The following is a 23752-nucleotide window of genomic DNA, read 5'->3' on the forward strand; positions in this document are numbered from 1 at the left end:
AGTGTGCATTTTAAAAATACTTATCAAAATTGTTGAATTTTTGTGTAGCCATTTTAATATTGAAGATGGAAGAATATATGCAACATTTTTGCCATATCATGCTTTATTATTTCAAGAAAGGTAAAAATGCAAGCGAAACACAAAAGAAGATTTGTGCAGTGTCCGGAGTAGGTGCTGTGACTGATTGAATGTGTCAGAAGTGGTTTGTGAAGGTTTGTGCTGGAGATTTCTCACTGGATGATGCTCCATGGTCAGGTAGACCAGTTGAAGTTGATAGCAATTAAGTCGAGATGTTACTTGAGAACAATCAACATTATACCATGCAGGAGATAGCTGACATACTCAAAATACCCAGATCAATAAAGTTATTGGTGAAGATTAAAAATGTCTTTTATTTTATGGAAAAAACTATATGGACTTTTTTGGCTGACCCATTAATTTGTGGGGACTTGCTTCTCTGAGCTCTCATATTATTTTGAATCTAGTCTTTGTATAAGGAATGTCACTACAAATTCTATGGATAGACAATATTGAGGCTGAATTCCTCCCAGAAAAGAAAGGGACAGACTTTAATTGGTTAGCATGGCAAGGACTTTCATTGTGAAGATGGGAAAGCAACAGTTAGCTGAAAGGAGGCAAGTCAAAGAGTAGACATTTGGCTGGGTAGTGATGATGGGGCTCCATGTGTAAGAACAATCTATATAGAGAGTTAACACAGCACAATTAGATCTATTCCTTTATTGCTTTTTAGTCAAGAAAACAACGTAAAGATATAAAAAGCTTGGTAAACCTTGAAGCAAAAGCAGGCATTGATGAGTGACTTGAAAAATAATGTGTTATATTTATAGATTGATTAGTCAATGTCAAATACATGCATGACCTCACTCATTAGATCCCTGAAGCTGTGGGGCATGGTCGTCTAATGTGGCCCCTAAATCCTCTCATCTGATCATGTTTTTAATTAACAATTTTAATGGGAAAGCTGAAGGAATACTTCATCCGTGGTCCAGTTCTCATTGAGAAGAGACTCTGTATAAAGGTGTAAAATTACAGTTTTTACTATTGGTTGTTTCTTTAATTTTGCTCAAAAAATTAAAGAAAGCATAAAGAGAATTGATCTAATCCTAGTGCATCGTTTTTGAATATCTATAGATGTTATTTATGATGAGGAAAGCTAAGAATTTCAGGTTTTATACAAAATCACTCTTTAAAATATTATGTATTTTATTTTTTTAAATGATAGGGAAAAGATAAACATAGTTATAAAGAATAAAATGGCAATAACTACATACCTAGCAATAATTATATGAAATGTAAATGTATTAAAAGCTCCAATCAATAGACATTAGGTAACAGAATGGATATGAAAATAAAACAAGATCTGTATATATGCTGTCTACAAAAGACACACCTCAGAATGAAAGACAAACTCACACTAAAAGGAAAAGGATGGAAAAAGGTATATCATGCAAGTGGTAACAGCAACAACAACAAAGCTGAGATAGATGTATTTGTATCAGACAAAATAGACTTTAAAACAAAGGCTGAAATAAAAGACATAAAAAGACACTACATAATGATTGAAGGATCAATCTAACAAGAGGATTAATGGCTAGATCTTCCAGACAGAACATCAACAAGGAAGTAGTGGCCTTAAATGACACACTAGATCAGATGGATTTAATTGATGCTTTTTGAGCATATTCAAGGGCACAGGGAACATTTTCCAGGATAGATCACATGTTGGAACACAACACCAGTTTCAGTAAATTTAAGAAGATTGAAATCATATCAAGCATCTTGTCCCACACAACGGTATGAAACGAGAAATCAATTAAGAGGGAAAAAAACACATGTGAGCAAAATAACACATTACTAAATAAAAATATGTTATTTAGGACAAGGAAAAACTCAAAAGTTATCCTGATACAAATGCAAATAAAAACAAGTGACCTAACAATCTATGAGACAACAGTGAAAGCAGTCTTAAGAGGGAAATTCACAGCATTACAGGCCTACCTCAGGAAATAAAGAACAAAGTCAAATAAAAAAACTAACTTTACACTTAAAGGAAGTATAAAAAGAACAGCAAACAAAGCCCAAAGTGAATAGAAATAAAAACAAAGTGTAAAAAACAATACAAATGATCAGTGAATCCAAGAGCTGGTTCTTTGAAAAGGTAAACAGGACTGGTGAATTTTTAACTAGATTCATCAAGGAAAAAAAAAGAGAGAACCCAAACAAATAAAATCAGAAAGAAAAAGCGAGAAGCAACATTTGACACCAAAGAAATACAAAGGATTATAAGAAAATAATACTAAAAACTATATACCAATAAATTGGATAGTTTGAAAGAAAAAGGTGAATTTCTACAAACATGCAATTATCCAAAATCAAATCAAGAAGAAACAAAATCTGAACAAACTGATTACAACTAGTGAAATTGAAGAAGTAATAAAAAAACTTCCAACAAAAAAATAGTCCTAGACCAGATGGCTTCATGGGTGAATTTTACCAAACATTTGAAGGAAAACTAACACTGTACTTCAAATACTTCCACAAAATTTAAGAAGAGGGAAGACTCCCAAACTCATTTTTCAAGGCCAGTATTATTGTAATTCCAACACCGGATAAAAACAATACAAAGAAAGAAAATTATAGGCCAATGTCCCTGATAAACATAGATGCAAACATCCTCAACAAAATATTAGCAAACCAAATACAGCAATACATTAAAAAGATCATACACCATCATCAAGTGGGATTTATTCCTTGGATGGAAGGTTGGTACACTATCCATAAATCAGTTAACAAGATACACCACATAAACAAAAGGAAGGATAAAAATCATATGATCATATCAGTAGATACAGAAAAGCATTTGACAAAATCTGCACCAATTTATTATAAGATCTCTCAACATGTCGGGAATAGAGGAAACATACCTCAATGTAATAAAGGCAATATATGGCAAACCCACAGCTAACATTATGCTCAATGGGGAAAAACTGAAAGTGTTTCCATAACATCAGGAACAAGACTGGGATGTCTGCTTTTTATCACTCTTATCCAAAATAGTACTGGAAGTCCTAGCCACAGCAGTCAGAAAAGAAGAAGTAGCAAAAGACATCCAAATTGGAAAGAAAGAAATAAAACTGTCATTTTTTTGTTGATGACATAATACTTTATTTTTTGTTAAAGAAACCTCGATGTGTGGTTGTGTCTCGTGTGCCCCCTACTGGGGATCTGGTCAGCAGTCCAGGTATGTGTCCTGATTGGGGATTGAACCAGCGACACTTTGGTTGACAAGCCAGCACTCAATCTACTGAGCCACCAGCCAGGTCTGATGACATGATACATTATATAGAGAACCTTGAAGATTCCACCAAAAAAGTATTACAACTGATTAAGGAATTCAGCAAAGTAGCAGGATACAAAGGAAATATTTAGAAATTGGTTGCATTTTTATATAACAATAATGAACTATCAGAAAGGGAAGCTAAGAAAACAATCTTATTTGCAAAGGAATAAATTTAAACAAGAAGGTAAAAGACCTGTACCCAGAAAATTATAACATAATGAAGGAAGAACTTAAAGAAGATACAAATTAATGGAAGCATATGCCGTGTTCATGGATAGGAAGAGTTAATATCATTAAAGTATCCGTACTACCCAAAGCAATCTGTGGTATGATACAAACCTTATCAAACTATCTGTGGCATATTTCACAGAAGTATAACATAATCCAAAAATTTATATGAAACCACAAAAGACCTCAAATAACCACTGAAATCTTGAGAAAGGAGAACAAAGTTAGGTATGATGCTATCCAATATCAAATTATAGTACAAGGTTATAGTGGTCAATACAGTACGGTACTGGCATAAAAACAGACACATAGATTAATGGTACAGAATAGAAAGCCCAGAAATAAATCCGTGCTTGTATGGTCAATTAAGATTTGACCAAAACATGAAGAACATACAGTGGAATAAAGATAGTCTATTCAATAAATGGTATGTGAAAAATTGGACAGAATAATGCCAAAAAATGAAACTAGACCACCACCGTGTACCATATACAAGAATAAACTCAAATTAAAGACTTAAATGTAAGACTTAAAACCATAAAATTCCTACAACATAGGCAGTAAAATATTTCTAATAGCAGTATTTTTTCTGACATATCTCCTCAAGCAAGGGAAAAAAAAAGAAACAAATGGAGCTGTATCAAAACTAAAAAGTTTTTCACTGCCAAGGAAATGAACAAGATGAAAAGACAACCTGCTTAATGGGAAACAATATTCTCCAATGATACATCTGACAAGGAGTTAAGACACAAAATATATCAGGAATTTATACAATTCAACACCAAAATATCCAAACAATTCAGTTTAGAAATGAGCTGAGGACCTAAGTATACATTTTTTCCAAGACTCCATAGACATATGAAAAAATGCTAAGTATCACTACTAATCATCAGAGAAATGTAAATTAAAACCATAATGAGATGTCACCTCATACCTGTGAGAATGGCGATCATCAATAAATCAGCAAATAGCCCTGGCTGGTGTAGCTCAGTGGATGGAGCGCGGGCCTGTGAACCAGAGGATCGCAGTTCGATTCCCAGTCAGGGCACATGCTTGGGTTGCAGGCCAGTTCCTGGCAGGGGACACACGATACATTGTGTGTCCCCAGCAGAGGCAACCGTACATTGATATTTCTCTCCCTCTTTCCTTCCCTTCCCCTCTAAAGATAAATAAATAAAATCTAAAAAAAATAAATAAAAGCCTTTAAAAAATAAAAAATAAATAAATCAACAAATAAGTTTTGGTGAGGATGTGGAGAAAAGAGAACTGTTGTGCACTGTTGGTGGGAATGCAAAGTGGTGCAGCCACTCTGTAAAACAGTATGTAGAGTCCTCAAAATTAAAAATGGAACTGACATATGACTCTGTGATTCTGCTTCTGGGTATATATTTGAAGAAACCCAAACACTAATTCAAAAGAATATATGCACCCTTATGTTCTTTGCAATATTATTTACCATAGTGAAGATAAGGAAGTAACCCAGTGCTTACCTGTAGACTACTGAATAAAAATGTTGTGGTACATATATACAATGGAAGTATTACTTGACCATAAAAGAGAATTAGATGCTACCATTTTTGGTAACATGGTTGAACCTAGAGAGTATTATGCTAAGTGAAATAAGACAATCATAGAAAGACAAATACTATATGATTTCACCTATATGTGGAATCTAAAGAGTAACATAAATGAACAAACATACTCAACGATACAGAGATCAGACTGTTTTCCAGAGAAGAAAGGGGTTAGGGTAGCTGGGTGAAAGAGGTGAAGGGATTAGGAAGCACGAATTGGTAATTTCAAAACTGTCACAAAGATATAAAATACAGCATAGAAAATGTAGTCAATAATAGTATAATAACTATGTATGGTGCCAGCTGTGTACTGGAAATATTTGGGGGGATCACTTTATAAAGTATGTTATATGATTGACCACTGTTCTGTACACATGAAACTGATGCAAAGTAATATTGAACGTATACTGTAATTGAAAAGTAAAATTTAAAAAGTTAAAAATAATAAAATAAAAAAATATGCAACAGTCCCTATTAAATAAAACAATAACTGTATGTATTCATTTCTACACATTGTTGAAGTGTAAAGGATAGTTCTCTTTTGTACCCTGTCAGCCGGCTCAGAGCAAAGGAGAGAAAGCCCTTGGGCTCTGGTGCTGGACAGCCTGTGTCCCAGTTCTCCTCTGCCACTTGCTGATTCTGTGGCCTTGGGCAGGGCACTGACCCTTTCTAAGGCTTAGTCCCTTCCCACAGATGGGGATGGTGGGTGTACCTTGTTCCCAGGGTTGTCCTGAGATTTGGTGAGATAATCTATGGAAGACAGTCCCGAGGAGCTCTGTGAGATCTATAGGATTTGTTGATACCGGAGTGATAAAGTGACAAAGTGCTGGATGTTGACAAGCCGAGGGCAACAGAATTTGTAGCTGACTCCTTAGTCCAGTTCATAAAGTAGCATTAGTGAAAGGCAGGCATGTTACACTGCCTAGGATCCTAGCGCTGTGTATATTCCCTTTCATCATGACAAAGTGAAGCTTTTTGTGAAACTACATTCAAGTTTCTAGTGCTTTCCTGGTGTCATTGTTAGCAGTTAGTGAACAGCGTACTCATGTACACCTGAAGCTAGTGCACAATAATATTGAGTGTAAACTGAACAAGGCATCGAGAGAAGCCAGAAAAACGAAACACAAAATTAAGCCCTTTAAAGACTGGGATTTACCTGGGAATATGTAAAAAATCTGTATTACGTAACTCGGTAACAACCACATCAAAACATACAAGAATTTATCATAAAGAACTGGTAAATTGTGGGTTTCCCTTCTGGGAAATGTGCAACTACAGAGATTAAGACAACAAAAATAGTATATAAAGCTTGTCCAGTGTTATCACTGATAAATTATTTGTTAGGATATGGAATTTCTTGGTCTGTGAGAATCTTTGAATTACTTTTTTTCTGGATTGTTGTATATCTCAAAATCCGTGGTGAAAAAAACATTTTTATGGAATTCATTCTGAGTTCTAGCACGATGGGTCATATCCAGTTTTTAACACCACCACTTAATAGCTATGTGGTCTCAGGCAGCATCCTCATCTGTAGAATGCATGTAGTAATAGAAAGGGTATTGTGAAGATTAGGTGATTAATATCTATGAAGAACAGTGAGGACATGATCACTGCCACATACATGTTGGCTGTTGATGTTACCTACATATACTTAGAAAAAAAAAAACCCAAGAGGTGTTAAACATCCTTGGAAGGCATCCTTACCTCCAGGAAAAATCTAGATACAGAAGAATTTGAAATTCAGTGGTAAAAAGTTTTCTTCACTATATTAAATAAATAAGTAAACAGATAAATGTGGACTTTTTTGGATGGAAGAAGGGAGAGAGAAAGGGAGAGGAAAGGAAGGAAAGGAAGGAAGGAAAGATTTCTTCAGGTACTGCCTAATCTAACTCTAGGTTTTGAAGTCAAACCAACTTTGTTTTGATACTGAGAGAACCTGAAATTTTCCTTTTCATCACTTAGTTAAATGGTACATGACATGTATTTTTCAAAATACTCACTTCCATTCAAGTCCTCAGTTTTCCAGAACTATGTTTTGTTTTAGAACTGCTGTAATTTGGGGGGGAGCATGGGGGTGGGATGGGATGGGATGGGAGTAATAGACAGAAAACTGTACTTGAAATATAATTAAATAAAAAATTGGAAAAAAAAGAACTGCTGTAATTTACTAATGATTTTGATTAAGTTTATATGGAATCACATTTAGTTCATCTATCTTTTCACTTTAGTTTTCTAATTTCTCATCTCTTTCCTCCCTAAAATCCTTACAAAAATAAGCAAAAAAAATCTACTTATATCCCACTTAGCTAGATCATCCCTTTGCATACATTTTGCCTTGTTTTAAAGTATATATGTCACCTGTCTTAGGAGTGGATATACTTAGTTCTCCTAAGGTCTTAGAACAACACCAGCTGCCATGAATTAAGCACTTGCCAAATCTTTCGTTCCCTGCATACATGTACCAAAAGTTGGGCGTGAGGGAAAATTAAAACACATTATTTGGTATTTAGAAAAAAAACAATTAGTGCTTAATGTTTTATTGTCATACTTGGGTTATTTTTACGCTGTAACCTTTTGTAGCTGCCCGATTTTCATACATCCATCAGTATCATTTAATTTTTTATAAGAGCCTTGTGTTTGTATACAGTGTGTATACACATGGCATTTCTCTTTGTTTTGAGTTGTTATAATATATGACTTACCCAGAATTAAACAATCAAGAGAAAAAATACACTAAAACACATTTTTATTGTTTTTTTCATTGTCAAATTATCTCTTTTTAGAACATATAAATTATCTATCCAATGAAATAAAGATGAAAATCTGTCTTTCAGAAATAACTGTGGTGGTGAACAATTTTGCTGTATATAAGCGTATTTGCGAGCTTCTGTTCTATTAATAATGTTTATTAAGTTTGTAGAGCAGGTCAACTTTACAATTAAGTAACAATTTGAAAAATTGGAGAGACTGTCAAGTAGAATAAATCCTAAGTTTAATGTGCTATATTCTTTAGTTCTAAATTAAGAAATGGCTATGTATACCCAAATCTCAATTTAATGTTTCCTAGATTTTACCTCCTGAAATGTCAACCAAGGTTGTGATGTTCTTCTCTTCGCCAAATGTTTTCATGTTTACCAAATTTTCTTTGGTTTAGTTCTTTTGAAAAAAAGAACAGATGGATGCTTTTCTCTATAGTTGACTACAAAACAACTAACCAACAGCATTATTAATTGTAGGTGTGTTGTATCGTTTTGCAGATGTAATTTTCTTGTGTATATCATATAAAATGATGATGCCATTTCTTTCTATTTGAAAAGTCTTGTGTACTTGTAATTTCCCACTGTATTTGGAATATTTGAGTCATGCCAAGGATTAAATTTTGTTTGGAATAGACGAAAAGAATTGAGCTAAAATATAGAAGGGTATTCAGCTGCAAATGATACTATCCAATGTTAAAAGGAACACTTCTGAAAAAAGTGAAAGATTAACGCTGCCACCAGTAGAACTGGAACTTGTGTTGCTGGTGACATAAGCTGGTAATAGCACTGACAAGACAAAGGGACCAGACTTGACAAGAAGGAAGCTGTACCAGGCCTTAAATAATTTATCTTATGTAATAGACACAAATAGCTTTTTCTTCAATATTAGATAGGTATGCATTCTTGTTCTATTGACTTACTTTTCCTCACAATTTTCATTGTTATTCAAAGATAAATGTTAAAAAATCCTCTCTTCACTTGAGTTTTCTTTATGTCTTTAGCAGTAGATAAATCTTGTCCCCAATCTGTGCTATTTAGCTTCCTTACTTTTCGACATAGCTGCATAACAGCAGCTGCTCTCTGATTATATTAATGGACACTGATATATATGTTTGTTCATGTATAAATAAACAAACAAACAAATACACACAACATATTAGGCATAAGATACAAAGGTCTAAAGACACTGAAAAGATGTGGTGTCATCAGAGCCTTTCAGCTTTATGTTCTGTCTGAAAGAGGTCCACAGGGCTGTTTTACTGATATGGGCTCATGTGGTCTGTCTTCAGTTTTGAATTTAAGAGATATTTTTGTCAGCAGGAGGGCTGTAAGTATGTGTGCTTGAAAAAGGAGGCATTTGAGTATCCAAAACGAAGTGCTTGCTGTGAAGTCACATGATTATCTAATGACTTTTGTTGAGATTGGCAGTAAAAACACTGGTGAAAAATAGAATAGGGTGCTGGTGGCTGGAGGGCAGTGGTTGGGGGAAATGTAAGCAGTGGAACTTGTTTACAATGTAAAAATAATTTTTGTAAATAATAGTTATGTATTTTTTACAAAGCTAAACATTAGCAAAAGAAATTCTGAGTTGCTTATTAATTTTCATTGTACATTTATAGTTTATTCTAATCTTTCCACACTATGAACATGCAGGTTCATGGAATTGTACGGAGATCCAGTTCATTCAATACTGGCCGAATTGAGCATCTGTATAAGAACCCCCAGGCTCATATTGAAGGAAGTAAGTAATTTTCTTTTTCTAAAATCTTTTCCTATAACTTCCTGTTCTACGAGGTATTTTCAAAGTTCTTTTTCTCAAAGCCCATCAAACTGCAGCGTGAATTACCTGTATTGAATGCTATCTGCCCATTTTAAAAACCCTTCATTGCTCACTTCCCCTGGGTCACAGTGTCATCTTAGTTAAACTGTTACAAGGATTCTAGTCAGGTCACACCACCATAGAGACCAAGAATAGACATCCCTTTGATCACCCTTTTTCTGGTGTTCCTATCCCTTCAAATAATATCACTTCCATATTTGCAGAGGACTCTTTTGCTTTTAAAATTTGGCCTAGTTTAAGCAATCTTTGTATGCTCAGTTAATTTTAAAACTAATTTGTGAAGACAAGAGTCCCAAACCAAATAAAAACTGTATTTAATTGCTATATAGATTGTTGTCAGTATTTACAGTTTTTTGCTACTTTTGTTAATGAAGTTGCCTATAGGTAGCTCTATGGTTTACATAGTACAGTCACTGTGTTTTCTCATTTGATCTTTGCAGCAGCTCCCAAGGTTCTGAATGAGACAATTTTACAAAGGAGGAAATGGAGGCAGAGAGAGGTTGTGACTTGATTAAGGCCACATACCATGTAAAAGACAGAGCTGGGACTAGGATGCAGAATTTTGTAACTTCCAAAGGATGGTAAAATTTTTTTAAGTTTATCATCCTTTGCTCATCCAGTTTTCCCAGCCAGCAGGGATAATCCAGTGAGCTTATTATAAAATCATAAGTGATTTTATATTCACCCCAGAGCCTGGAATATTTGAAAACTTGAGTTACTTGTGAAGGTAGTGCTGTAATATGAAGATGACCTTGTTTATAGTAAAGGCTTTTCGTCTTATATTTAAGTTGTTCATTATATCACCCTTAAAAGTTATTACCATTTTTGTGTAAAGTACAGAATGGTACTGCCATGGATCTAGAAATAAATCAGTATTGTATAAAAATAATGAAAAGATCAAGTTATCAAATTGCTCATATACGTGTCATTGCCTAATGAAGTCAATGTAAGGATCTGCTTAGATTTCGAGGTAGAGTAAGGCTAGTTGTCCTTTAATCAATTATGTCACTACTTCAGGTATTTCATGGATCACATGAAGGCATTAGGGCACATATGTAACACATATGTAACACTCTTATGTAAAACCACCTGGGAGCTGTAAGATACGTTAATTATGTAACGTCTGTCATAATATTGTAATTTTTTTAGAAAGTTCATCTGAGTTTTTATAAATCCTGTAGAGACACAAGCAACAAATGTGACCATCTTCCTACCACTTCAGTGAGTTTTTAAAGACTCTGCTGCTCTAGAACCAGTCTGGCTTTTAGACTTTCAGAATATGCATTTCAATTTTACTGTTTTAAAAAATTGGGTTTATGTTGTTTTCTTTTATCTAATGCTATGTTTTTGAATCCCAAAGATATGAAATTGCACTATGGTGATCTCACTGACAGTACCTGCCTTGTGAAGATCATTAATGAAGTTAAGCCTACAGAGATCTACAATCTTGGAGCCCAGAGCCACGTCAAAGTAGGCCATTTTTATTATCGTGTTTCTTTGGCTGTGTTCCTGAGTTATTCTGAATTTTAGTTTTTGTCTGTTGTTTCCTAATACAGTAATACAACCATAGTCCTCAAATATAATCACCAATATTAGTTTGGGTATTAATGAATTCTAATAAAAATCCTAATACATTTTTTAAAAGTACATTCTCTGTTTTTGAATGATATAATACAGCCTTACTGCTAACATTAAAATAGCAGTATTCATTTATTTTAGGTTGTTCTTGTAATTGTGAGCCCCACTTGGATGTATTTTCTGACATTTCAAATTATGTTGTAAAGAAATGTTTTTGAGACTTCTAGTCAAGATGGAGGTGTAGGTGAATGCGGCTCACCTCCTCACATAACCATGGTAAAATTACAACCAAACTGCAGCACAACTATTACTCAGAATAGACAGAAAACTGAACTGTATGGAAGTCTGACAACTATAGAATTAAAAAATCATTCATGTAGACAGTAGGAGGGGTGGAGTTTGGAGATGTGGAGACACATTATGGGCTGGTCCCAAACCCATGTGTGGTGGATAAAAAATAGAAGAATAGTTTGGGAACAAGGGATACCAGCCCCACATCAGACCACCTAGCCCAGGGTTTCAGTGCCAGGAAGATAAGTCCCCATAACTTCTGGCTGTAAAAAACAGCGGGCGTGGACCAGCAGAAGAAATTGTAAGATTCTCAGGCATCTCCTCTTGGAGGGCCCTGACACAGACTTACTTAGACTCACTCTGTCTGAGCTCCAACACCAGGGCAGCAGCTTGAAGGGCACCAGTTGTGTACAGGGAGGAACTAAAGTATCTGGCATAAGGGCAAGATCTGGGTACAGCTTCCTCCCAGAGAGAACTGCAGACAGCAGCCATTGTTCCTTTTCAGAGCCTTCTCCCACACAGAGCCACGGTGGCAGCACCATATATGAGTCTATATCAACTTGGCTAATATGGTTAGCCCTGCCCTGACTATTAGCTAAGGCTGTGCCCCAGCCCATTTGCAGGCCCACCGAAGCTGATAACAGTGGCTTTTCCATATGAATGGCTGGGCTAGGCTCAGGCTTCAGACCTTCCTAAATTTGCTCAAATGAGCAACAGTTGAGCCCAGCCCTCCTTCGTCTCACAGGCCTGGCACTAGAAGCAGCTATCTGAAAATTGCTTTATAGTTTACACCAGAAGGCACCAGACAGAACACAGGTGGTGCTCACATTGGCCTACAGCACCTGGGAAACCCCAGAGCCTGAACACCCAGTGGACCATTATAGACCAAGTAGGAACACCACCAGCCAACCACCTCCACAAGATATGAAGGGTGGTCGTTGTTGGCCAGTGGTCACAGCCAGTCCTGACAGCAATCAAGAATCAACAAAAAGAGTAGGAAGTACTCAGCCCACACAGAGGGTGTACCTTGAGTACCCAGCTTAGGGGATATGGGAGGCTGTGCTCCTGAACCTTACAGGACACCTACTACATTAGGCTGCTCTACCAAGACGCCAAGTCAAAGCAGTTCTACCTAATACATAGAAACAAACACAGGGAGGCTGCCAAAATGAGGACACAAAGAAACATGGCCCAAATGAAGGAGCAGAACAAAACTCTAGAAAAAGAACTAAACAAAATGGAGATAAACAATCTTATCATATGCACAGTTCAAAACATTGACAATAAAGATGCTCAAGATATTGCCCTGGCTGGTGTAGCTCAGTGGATTGAGTGTGGGCCTGCGAACCAGAGTATTGTGGTTAAATTCCCAGTCAGGGCACGTGCCTGGATTGCAAGCCAGTTCCCAGCAGGGGACACATGAGAGGCACCCATACGTTGATATTTCTCTCCCTATCTCCTTCCCTTCCCCTCTAAAGATAAATACATAAAATCTTAAAAAAGGTGCTCAAGATACTTCAGTAGCATAAAAATGATCAAATCATAAATGTAGGAGACATTAATTGAAATGAACAATTTACAGGGAACCAATAGCAGAGTAGATGAGACCAAGAATCAGAACAATGATTTGGAACACAAGGAAGAAAAAGATACCCAATCATTCAGCAACAAGAAAAAAGAATCCCCCCAAATTGAGGAGACTGTAAGGAGCCTCTGGAACAACTTAAAGTGTTCCAACATTTGCATAACAGGTGCTGGAATGAGAAGAGAAAGAACAAGAAATTGGAAACCTACTTGAAAAAATAATGAAAGAAAACCTCTCTGTTTGTTGAAGGAAATAGCAATATAAATCTAGGAAGCACAGAGAGTCCCAAATAAGTTATATCTAAAGAGGACCACACCAAGACACATCATAATTAAAATGCCAAAGTTTAAAGATAGAGAGTCTTAAAAGCAGCAAGACAAAAGCAGATAATTACTTACAAAGGAGTTACTGTGACACTGTCAGCTGATTTCTCAAAAGAAACATTGCAGACTAGAAGGGACTGGCAAGAAGTATTCAAAGTGATGAAATCTAAGGATGTACAGCCTAGATTACTCTATCCAGCAAAGCTCTCATTTAGAATTGGAGGGCAGATAAAGTGCTTCCCAGACAAGGTAAACGTAAAGGTAAAGGAGTTCATCATCATCAAACAATTATTATGTGAAATGTTAAAGAGACTTATTTAAGAATAAGAATTAGATAAAAAATGAACATTAATGATAAAACGAACATTAATAAAAATGAACAGTGAACATTAAAATGGCAATAAATACATAACTATCAGCAGTTGAATCTAAAAAAACAAACTAAGCAAACAAAGCACAACAGAAACAGAACTGCAGATATGGAGAATGTTGAAATGAATGATGGCTGGTTGGGAGGGAGTTCTGAGGAAATGGGAGAAAAGATGAAGGGATTAAGTACAAATTGGCAGTTACACAACAGAGATTTTAAGAGCAAGTATAGGAAATGGAGTTGCCAAAGAACTTGTATGCATGACCCATGAACATGAAAGAAGGAGGGAGTCAGTCACTGGAGTGAGTGGGGGGTGCTGGGTGAAGGGGGAAAATGGGGAAAAATTGGGTCAACTGTAAAAGTATAATCAATAAAATTCAAAAAAAGTGTTCAAATGTAATTTGATAAAACTTATATTTGAATATTAATTTTTGGTATTGGTTATATCACTGACTGGGGAAAATAATATTTTTGAGTTTTAATAATATGTTAAATTAACACAATTAACTTTTTTTATTATATATAGTAAAAATCATTTCAAGAAAAACTTTTTAATCTTCTGTCTCCTCAATATGATACAGCTAATGTTGATTTCTTTTTCTATATTCAGATTATTTGGTACTCTATCTACCACTCTTTAGTTTTTTTTTTTAATTCTGGAATAAGTTGCAGTAAACCTTAGAAGCCCATACTCAGTGTTCTAACAGTTTGTTTATTTCAAGTTTTTGTTGCTAAATTCTAGTGCTTACTTCAGTGAGTAAAATCTGAAGCTAGGGGTGATATTACATCTATTTAGATAATTACTCAATTAGGGAAGTTAGTGGAGCTTTGAAATAAAAGCAAATGAACTGTAAAACAGTCCATAAAATCTATAAGTATTTTTTACTGTTCAATGAATGAATTCAGCAATATTATTTCAGGAGCTATTGAAGGTGATTTGTTATTTACTTTCTATTTTTTCATATCTCAACTTTGGGCAGAATGGAAGCTATATGCCTGTTTTCTATCTCTGAAATTTTAAGGTAGAAATTATACATTGGATCAAATGAAAGCAGCCATAGAACATACAGAAACATAGTTATAGGTCAAGTTTTTTCTTTTTTAAAGATATTATGTATTTATATTTAGAGAGAGGGGAAGGGAAAGAGAAAGAGAGGGAGAGAAACATCAATGTGCGGTTGCCTCTCACATACTCCCTACCTGGGATCTGGCCCACAACCCAGGCATGTGCCCTGACTAAGAATGGAACTGATGACACTTTGGTTTGCAGGCCTGTGCTTAATCCACAGAGCTACCCTAGCCAGGGCTATAAGCCAAGTTTTGTTATTGAAATCCAATGTAAAAATTGAGTGTAGATCTTATAATTATTAACTTTGAAGGATGACTGTATCTCAATCAGCAAAAATACCTCCTGTGGTCTCAGGGAAAAAAATCAATTCCTTTCTTAATCCCTGATGATTCTGTTCTATATCCAAGCTTAAACTTTGAGCTGTGAAAGTTATCAAGGTTAGAGCAGAGCTGTTTTTCTAAATGATTCTAAATGTGTTTTCCCATTTTGAAGGGGTATCATGTACACCATATTTTGAGAAATTATCACCGCTCTGTCCTATAGAGAAATGGTGACTTTTTATCACTCTAAGAATGAAGACTTTATTTACCCCTAAATGAAGCAATCAGTCCATCTTTCACATTATAATTTATCTGGCTGTTTGACCTTCCTGACCAACCATGAGAGTATCTTCCAGACAAAACAGAGTGTTTTGGAATGAATGCACTGCTATTTAATTTCCTTAAGATTAAGATGTTTCCTCTGGGATTGTAGATAGTTTGTCATCTCTAAAAGCTATAAACTGGTGTGGTGTAAGGTGAAAGAAATTTTAAAAAGATTTATTTATAGAAGGCTCTCCCACTACCAAAATGTTTTTGGCATTCAAAAAATCCAATATACTTTTCTTAACTTGAAGTGAGCCTAATAGTGTCTAGTTATCCTTCTAGGGTGATTGTACTTTAAGAACAGAAAGCATAGGAGATTGAATTGATTCCTTCTAAATTGCTATGTATGTGAAGTTGCCTGTTTTTATTGCGTTTCACCTGCTCCCAATGTTTGGTTAGTTGGCAGAATGATAGCTAATTGAATATGAATTTTTGCTTATAAGATCATTTACCCTTTCAACAAATATTTGCATGCATGGTAGAGTGGAGGACACAAAGGTGTGTCAAATCCATTTCAGTTGCGGAGGGCCTCAGCTCTCATGGGGTGGTGTGTGGCAAGTGACAGAGGCTGTTACTAATTTTGGGGTCTTTAGAGATGATTGAAAGAAAACTTTAGTTTGAGAGAATTACACAAGTTATTGAGGAGGTGTAGGAAGGAAATTTATAGACAAAGTTAGTAGGAACTGGTAGTTAAAATGGATGTAATAATATAAGGTCTAGAATCAGAAGTGAGAAAACTTGGGACATGCTTGCAATGTGATGAACATTCTAGATTAGCTGAGCAAAAAGTTTGAGGAGAAGTGTGAGGTAAGGCTAGGTAGGAAGTTGGGCTGCATTTGGGCAGCTTCCACATGTTTTTGAATAGGGGAAAAATTGATTCAGAGGTGAGTTTTATAGGTAAGAGTCTTGAGGTAGGGCTTCAGAAGACATAGGAATTGTTACATGAAGGCAGTGGCATTAGAATTGGGAATGCCGAGGGTGAAACCGGATGCTTGGTAGAGCTGACCCTTTTGCTGGCAAGATATGGGAGCCAGAGAAGAGAGAGAGTGATATTTCAGTGCCCATTGAGCCATGCACACAAGGAGGAGCTGTCGGAGTCCGGTAGAGGAAATGAGAAGGTCTCTCCTGGAAATGTTTTGTTGGCAGTACTGGAAGGACATTCAGGTGAAGCAGGTCATGAGGTAGTTTAAAATATGTTGTGAGGTTTGAAAGAGATATGGGGAACAGAGATGTAAATTTAGCTCTGGAAGTTCTTGAGATGCCAAGGTAACAGCTAGAAAACGAGGAGTGGAAGACTGAAGATTGATCCTTGGCATCATCCAGGTGTTTATATTGTGGAAGGAGCAAGAGTAATCACTAATGACAGGAAATGGGAGATGGAGAGGTAGGATGGTAGAATTGTGTCACAGAAGGAAAAAAAACACTGGCCATTTCAAGCAGCAGGAGGTGCCAGTAGTGCTAGATAGTGCAGATAAGACTAGGAGCGTGAGGGCCAGGAAAAAGTCATTGGCCTTGGCAGTTAGGTTAGAGTTGATTTGTGACTTTAAAAAAGATCATTTTAATGATATGATAGAAGAGTTAGCCAGAATGCAGGGGGTTTAAAAATTAAGGGGTTATGAGGGAAATGGAAATTGAGTGAAGTCTTTTCTAGAAATATATTGATATAAGGAAGAGGGAGAATATGATAAAGCTTGCTTCCCCAGAATTCCCGATTTATTAGGTCTAGAGTGTGGTCTGAGAACTTCCATTTCTAGGACCTGTCAAGGTAATACTGCTCTTTGTCTGGGGACTTCACTTTGAAAACTACTGATGTAATGTTTCAGGTTTCTTGGTGTACCCATATGTAATGCAGGGATGGGGAAAAGTAGGTTTGTAGTTGTAACAAATAAATAATACAATAATTAATAAGTAATAATACAAGAATAACTCTATGTTTCATATACTCACAACTATAGACCTACTTGTGCCCCACCATATGTATGTGCCTTAATGCATTCATCTTAGGCCTTCTTTATTTAATGTATCAGCTTTAGAATCTAATGTGGTAAAACCCTTTTCTTTGCCAGTTAATGACTGTGTGAGCTTTTAAAGCCTAAAACCATACCCTTAAAATCAGCAATGATAAGAATGGAAAGAATCTGAAGACAACCTGATACACTGTATGTTTATGCCACAATTCTTCGCATTTTAGAAATCTAAGCGGTGTGCAGTCCATGAGAATAAGTATTTCTTGGCTAACCCTACTATTTTAGGAGAATAGTATGAATATAAGCCATTGTCAGAATCTCCTTTAAAAGCTCACGGTCTGTGCCACTATTTCTTCTGTGATCTAATGTCAGGTTGATTCTTAGTCATGGAGAGAGTGGGTGTGGGGCAGAGGCTGGCATGATGGCAGCCGGTGACGACAGAATGCCAGGTGTCTCTGGAGACGTTGCTGTGTCCCTTACAACTCCTACGCTCTGCGCATTAAGCTGCAGTCGTCTGTGTGTTCTCCTAGCAGCTTGTTAGGTATTAGGGTGGAAAATACACATTTTTTCCTTCTAATTAATTTCTGTATGTTAATCAGCTCTGTAGGAATTGCATTCATAGACAATAGTTTTTAAACCGAAGTTCTTTCTGGCAATGGAATGCTTGCAATGCTTGCAATAAGGTTAAATGAAATACATTTCTTATTTATTTGGTTTGGAACTCTTTTGAAAGAAGGTTCTAATATTAGCACATTTTGTATTTAATTTTGAATCCATGACTTCTAGACTGGGCATTGTTTGTGTTGGCTTCTCTTTGCACAGAATAAAGTCTTCTATCACTCTCACTTCTCATTAATTTGATGTGGGCTATGGTATGCTAACAGTAAGAAAAATAAAATAATAGGAAGTTGGTCTGGTTTCCTGTAGGAAACCAGTGAAGATGAAATTGGTTCTTGGAATAAACCCACAGCAGTCTGGGAAATACTGACTGAAGACATTTTTCTGAATCATAAACAGAAAAATTATGACTCATGAAGTGTAGGTCATTGAGAGGCTGATTTGATCGTATGTGGGAGAAAGTGACAGATGACTGAAATGTGCTAGTTATTAAAAGTAGTTAAACCTGGCATGATGATATCATTTAAGTAGGAACAAATTATCCAATATATAGTTTTGCCCATATTGATGGGGAAATGTTTTGGAATCTGCTTTATTGTTTTGTTTTGTTTTTTCCTGTGTAAATAATAGTGGTTTTTAAAATTAATTTCTGTCTTAAATTTCTTATCTGTTCAGCATTCCTTACTCTCATGTTTTTTATTTTGCTGCCATTCCTCATGACTGCTTTGGTAATTTTATGTCACTCTTGAAGTCACAGTTTTGGACTAGATCTTTCTACAGTAAATGTAGTTCAGCGTTACTCTTTCCATCTCACAATGTTATGTTGGAATTGCCTTTATTTTTGTCACAGTATGAAAATTATGCTATCATGAAATGTTAGAGTTAAAAGAAATTTTAGGAAGAATTTAACATAATTTTCACTTTATAAATGAAGTTGCCTGCTCAAAGCCACACGTCTGATTACGGGCCAGTTCAGGCCTGGAATGCGGGATCTTGACATTCTACAATTTGTTTTAAAGACCATTCAAGAAAATGATTATCTCTACTAGTAATAATTCTAATGTAGGATACCTTAAGAACTTCCTTTCTCTATGTATCTAAGTTTCTTCTTAAGCTTATTTTTCCCCTTGTATCTTTAGTAGAGAGAGGAAGTCATTTTTAGTAGGATTTTAAAATTCCTTTTCAGTATCGAGGAACATTATTGAATTTATGAATGTATGAATTAAATGAAGAACATTATCTTCATTTAATTTTCTCTTATTCCAATTGAATACTTATATACTTTTCTTTCATTTTTAACTCTTTAATATCTTCATGGCTTTCCTTTCAATTCTATATAAATTATCTGTTTCATTGTGATTCATGACCTAGGAAGCACAAATGCTCAGGTGGTAAATGGAGATGTGGCCAAGTGAGTGGGAACAGGACTTTCTATTCTAGTTGTGTGGGGCCAGTTAGCCGATTCTGAACATGGAGGCACAGAGGAGCTGAATATAAACTGTCCTTATAGTGGTACTTCCAGCCCAGAAAGCTAGACAAGAAGCAGAGTCCATGGTGAGCCAAGCAGCTAGTGTAGTGGCTAGGCAAAATTAGAATCAGGGAGAGATGAGACAGAAAAGCCAGTTCAGGGAATGAAACTGGGGATAAAAACATGCTTGGGAATTAAGGAGTCGCTCCTGGGAAGGGGACTGAGCAATTTTAACCTTAGTTAAAACATTGTCATCTCCAGTGGTTTTTTTCTGGCTGGTCCTGAGAGTTGAAATTTATGGCTGGAGCACTAATTCCCCTATTTATCTCCAGGAAGCCTAAACTTCTTGTGGCTGCTGTAATTGAGGGGAGGGAGGTGGATGACTAAATGCATTGGGAGAATTGCTTATGGTGAGGAAGAGCAGGTGTTTGGATTAAAGATTTGTTTAGTGCCTGAATAACCCAGCTATAGAACGAAATAAAATTGTAACATAATGTGGCCCTTTACTCTGTAATTATAGCAAAGGTAGGGTTGCTTATTAAAAACCCAGAGCAGACAGTGGAGAGGACTGTTGTTTTGTGTCCTTGCTCATTCTTTTATTTATTTTGGATCCCAGGGAGCCTGACAGAGAGGTGTGAGTAGAGTAGGAAAATTAGGATTGGGCGTAGCTATTGCTGTTAGAAAGGAAACTGTCAGAACATCCTTAAATCTGGGATAGGCTCTAGCCCCTCATCCCACACAGTTGCTTGTTAGAGTTCATTCCATCAAGTTGTGTTAGTACAGCTATCTTTCTATCCTTGCTGGTTGCTACCTTTTACCATGGTTCGATGCACAAAGAGGCTCACAGAACACTGTGTTGTTGAGTGTTACAGTAGATGACTCTGCCATGGAATAAAAGGGAGGTAGGTTTTCATGAGACACTGCAATGCAGACAAGAGTTTTCAAATCAGGGCACACATAAGAATTCCCAGGGCACATTCTAAAACTTCAGATCCAGGCCCACCGCATAACCTGGACTTGGTATTTTACTGGCTTCAGATCCTGGCCATGTCACATACTAGCTGTGTAACTTTGGCATAGTGCTCAGCTTTTCTAAGCTTCCATTTTCTCATGATAAAATGAGCATGCTCTTTAATGTTGTGGATCCCACGGGCCTTTGCTATTGCTTTTGATGGTAATACTCTTCCCTAGGTGTCCACCTACCTCATTCCCTTAATTTTCCCCAATTTATGCTTAAATGTCAGCTTCTCAGCAAGGCTGTCCTGACCATGCTATTTGCAACAGTAACTCTCCTGTGACCGGCTGCTCTGCTAGTCCATCCTGAGGGAGTAAAGTAGGCTAGCAATAAATGCTAGGAGGAGGTAGGGCAGAGGAGGGCAGGAAAAGCAAATTGGCTATTCTACTGTTGCCTGCCCCCCAATCCCTGTGTGCTCTCTGCTCATAATTTAGGCTAACATAAGGAAATGATCCAGAGAAGTGAATGCACTAAGGTAATACAGGGAGTCAACGTTCCATTGACTTCTACTTTATTGCTACTTCTGCTTGAGGTGGAGGCCTGGCTTTTGCAGCAGTTGCTGTTTGAAATTTTATGCAAAAATATTTTCCTCATTCGTGTGCGTGTAGTTCCTGTCACTGAAACTTAACTTGTTATGACATATTATAAAGGGGAAAATGATGTTTTGGAGCATTATCTTTTGTTTAATGGGCCATAGAATTCTGAGGCAAAAGAGATCTTGGCAATGAGCCAGCTCAAGCCTTTATTTCACAAATTGCTGCCTGGAACTTTCATTTGATCAGCAGCAGAGCCCGCTATCTAGGCTGGAACCCAGATCTGACGCCACTTGGTTTTCTTGTCATACTGCTAATCTGAGAAGACCGAAGGGTGGTATGTCACTGAACTATGAGGGGAAGATAATACAAGACTGCTGTTTGAGGTTTCATTTCTCTTGTCATTTGCACTACTTATAGTGAGGTAAGGTTTCGATGCAATAGATTGAAATTAAAAACATTGTTTTTTTCCTTGTTGGAGGGAACTGGTTATAATTAAATACCATTTGAGTAGTGCTTACACAGCTAGGAAGATCCTCAAATACAATAATGCAAGGTATAATGTTAACACACCGGTGATGAAATTTGTATATAGAGAAAATAGAAATCCATAGTACTAACTCATCAGGAATAATCAAAATCTTTTTGTGTTAAGATAGTTCAGCTCAATTCAATATAAAATTTTTATATTGAGTGCCTATACTATCCTGCTGTGTAAGTTTCCCTAAAAGCTATGGGAGGCAAATAATTGCTATTTATATAATCAGAAGAATGAATAACTTAATAACCAGAATGAGTAATCTGCTCCTATTTATATACTTACTTTTTAAAAAGAAATTGCCAAGACTGTTACATAACTATACTGTCAGTTAACCTGTTTTAAGATTTAAAAATAAATATTTTGCCCTGGTGAGGTGGCTTATTCATTTGGTTATAGTGTCATTCCAATACCCCAAGTCTGCAGGTTCAATCCTGGTCAGGTCACACATAGGAATCAACCAATGAGTGGAACAACAGATGGACATCTCTCTCTCTCTCTCTCTCACTCTCTCTTTCTATTTCTCTATCCCCCTCTCTCCCTCCCCTCTCTCCCCCCCTTTCTCCTCCCCCCTCTCTAAAATCAGTACATAAAAATTTAAAGATAATAAATATTTTAAAAATATTACAAATATATTTTGTTCACATATTAGTATATACACATTATAACTTCATGTTGGGTCTCTGAAGATAACTTATTTTGCTTAATAGATATGCAGACTTGTGTATTTTATGAATTTTAAAATTCTCATATCTTCATAGATAATTCTTATATGCCCTTAGCACAACATAAAATCACTCAATAATTTGTTAGCAAATTATTAATGTTGAAATTATGCAGGTACTTATGAGCAGAAGGCTTTACTTGGTATAGAACAATGAATATAACTTTGAGCACCTGAATATGAATAAGGTGTGTTTGCATTTAGAGCTAATATCCATGCATATACAGTAATGTGTCTATTTCTGGAAAAATTAGCTGTCTTACAGGTTTAGTGGGTAAGGTGAATGCAGCAAATATTAGATGCTTTTACTTTCTGTAGCTAGATTGCTTGGTGATGTAAACCTCTATGCTTAAGTAAATTGTGTCTTTGCTTGTTTTTGTTCTTTTGTCTCTCTTTCTGATTGCTCTTGTTGTCTGTCACTTGTGTGGGCATAGTACCCATGATATTTAATAAATTTAATAGCTACTTTTGTTTATCACAAGGTAAAATTACAATAGAAAATCTTTTCATAATTTAGTGTTGTGCTTATAGAGCATAAACTACACTAGTGTAAATATGGCTTACTCACCCCTATGGTTCTTAGTAAGAAGGTTAGAATTTTTTATCTCGTATCCATGATGGCAAAGGGAGACTGTGCACTGCTGGTGGGTCCCCTGTGTCTTTTGGCTCAAATTCTTCTTGGAAGTCTGTTATGGATTTGAGCAATTGAATTCAAATCTAAAACCACTTTAAAGTTCTTTATAGTCCATTAAGAATTTATATGAGAGAGAACACTCTATGAAAGTTCTCCTCTCCCGGTTCAAACAGATTGTTCTGTTTTATTAGATCTAGGTGGTATTGTAATTTTGATAACAGCTAATAATGTTTGGAATTTTGCTTATAATTAGTGGACCACACAAAGGTATGTTTGTTGGGTTTTGTACTTTTAATTCACTTACAATAGTGGCTTGTCTACTAAATAAAATCCAAAGTATTATTTTAGTTTTATAGCAATTAAGGTAAAATTAGTGCAAATAGCTAAACGTACATATGTATCTTCACATAAATTTCTAGGTATGTTTATAAACACAAATAGTGAACAAATAGTGAGATAGTGAAGGTACTGTGAGTGAAACTATTTGTCTTGGACTTTTAATGAGGAATGGAAAATTGTTTTGGGGTTCCCAATCAGATTAGAATATGTAAGTTGAAAAGTTAAAATGTGGACATAAATAGCGTCTGGTTTAATACCACGGTTAGATGCATCTACTCCTCTTCCAGCAACAAC

At 36.0% G+C, this 23752-nt stretch overlaps 1 protein-coding gene across 1 annotated transcript in view; it reads left to right on the forward strand.

Annotated features, from left to right (window-relative positions):
• GMDS (GDP-mannose 4,6-dehydratase) overlaps positions 1-23752 on the forward strand; it is a 717933-nt gene that overhangs the window by 159877 nt on the left and 534304 nt on the right. The window contains exons 3-4 of the mRNA XM_037069886.1: positions 9576-9663; positions 11123-11232. Coding sequence (XP_036925781.1) covers positions 9576-9663; positions 11123-11232 — 198 coding nt within the window. The remainder of the gene's footprint in view (positions 1-9575; positions 9664-11122; positions 11233-23752) is intronic.

This window comes from Sturnira hondurensis, unplaced genomic scaffold, assembly GCF_014824575.4.
Source record: "Sturnira hondurensis isolate 20B ecotype Veracruz unplaced genomic scaffold, ASM1482457v3 Scaffold0001304, whole genome shotgun sequence".
Lineage (NCBI taxonomy): Eukaryota > Metazoa > Chordata > Mammalia > Chiroptera > Phyllostomidae > Sturnira > Sturnira hondurensis.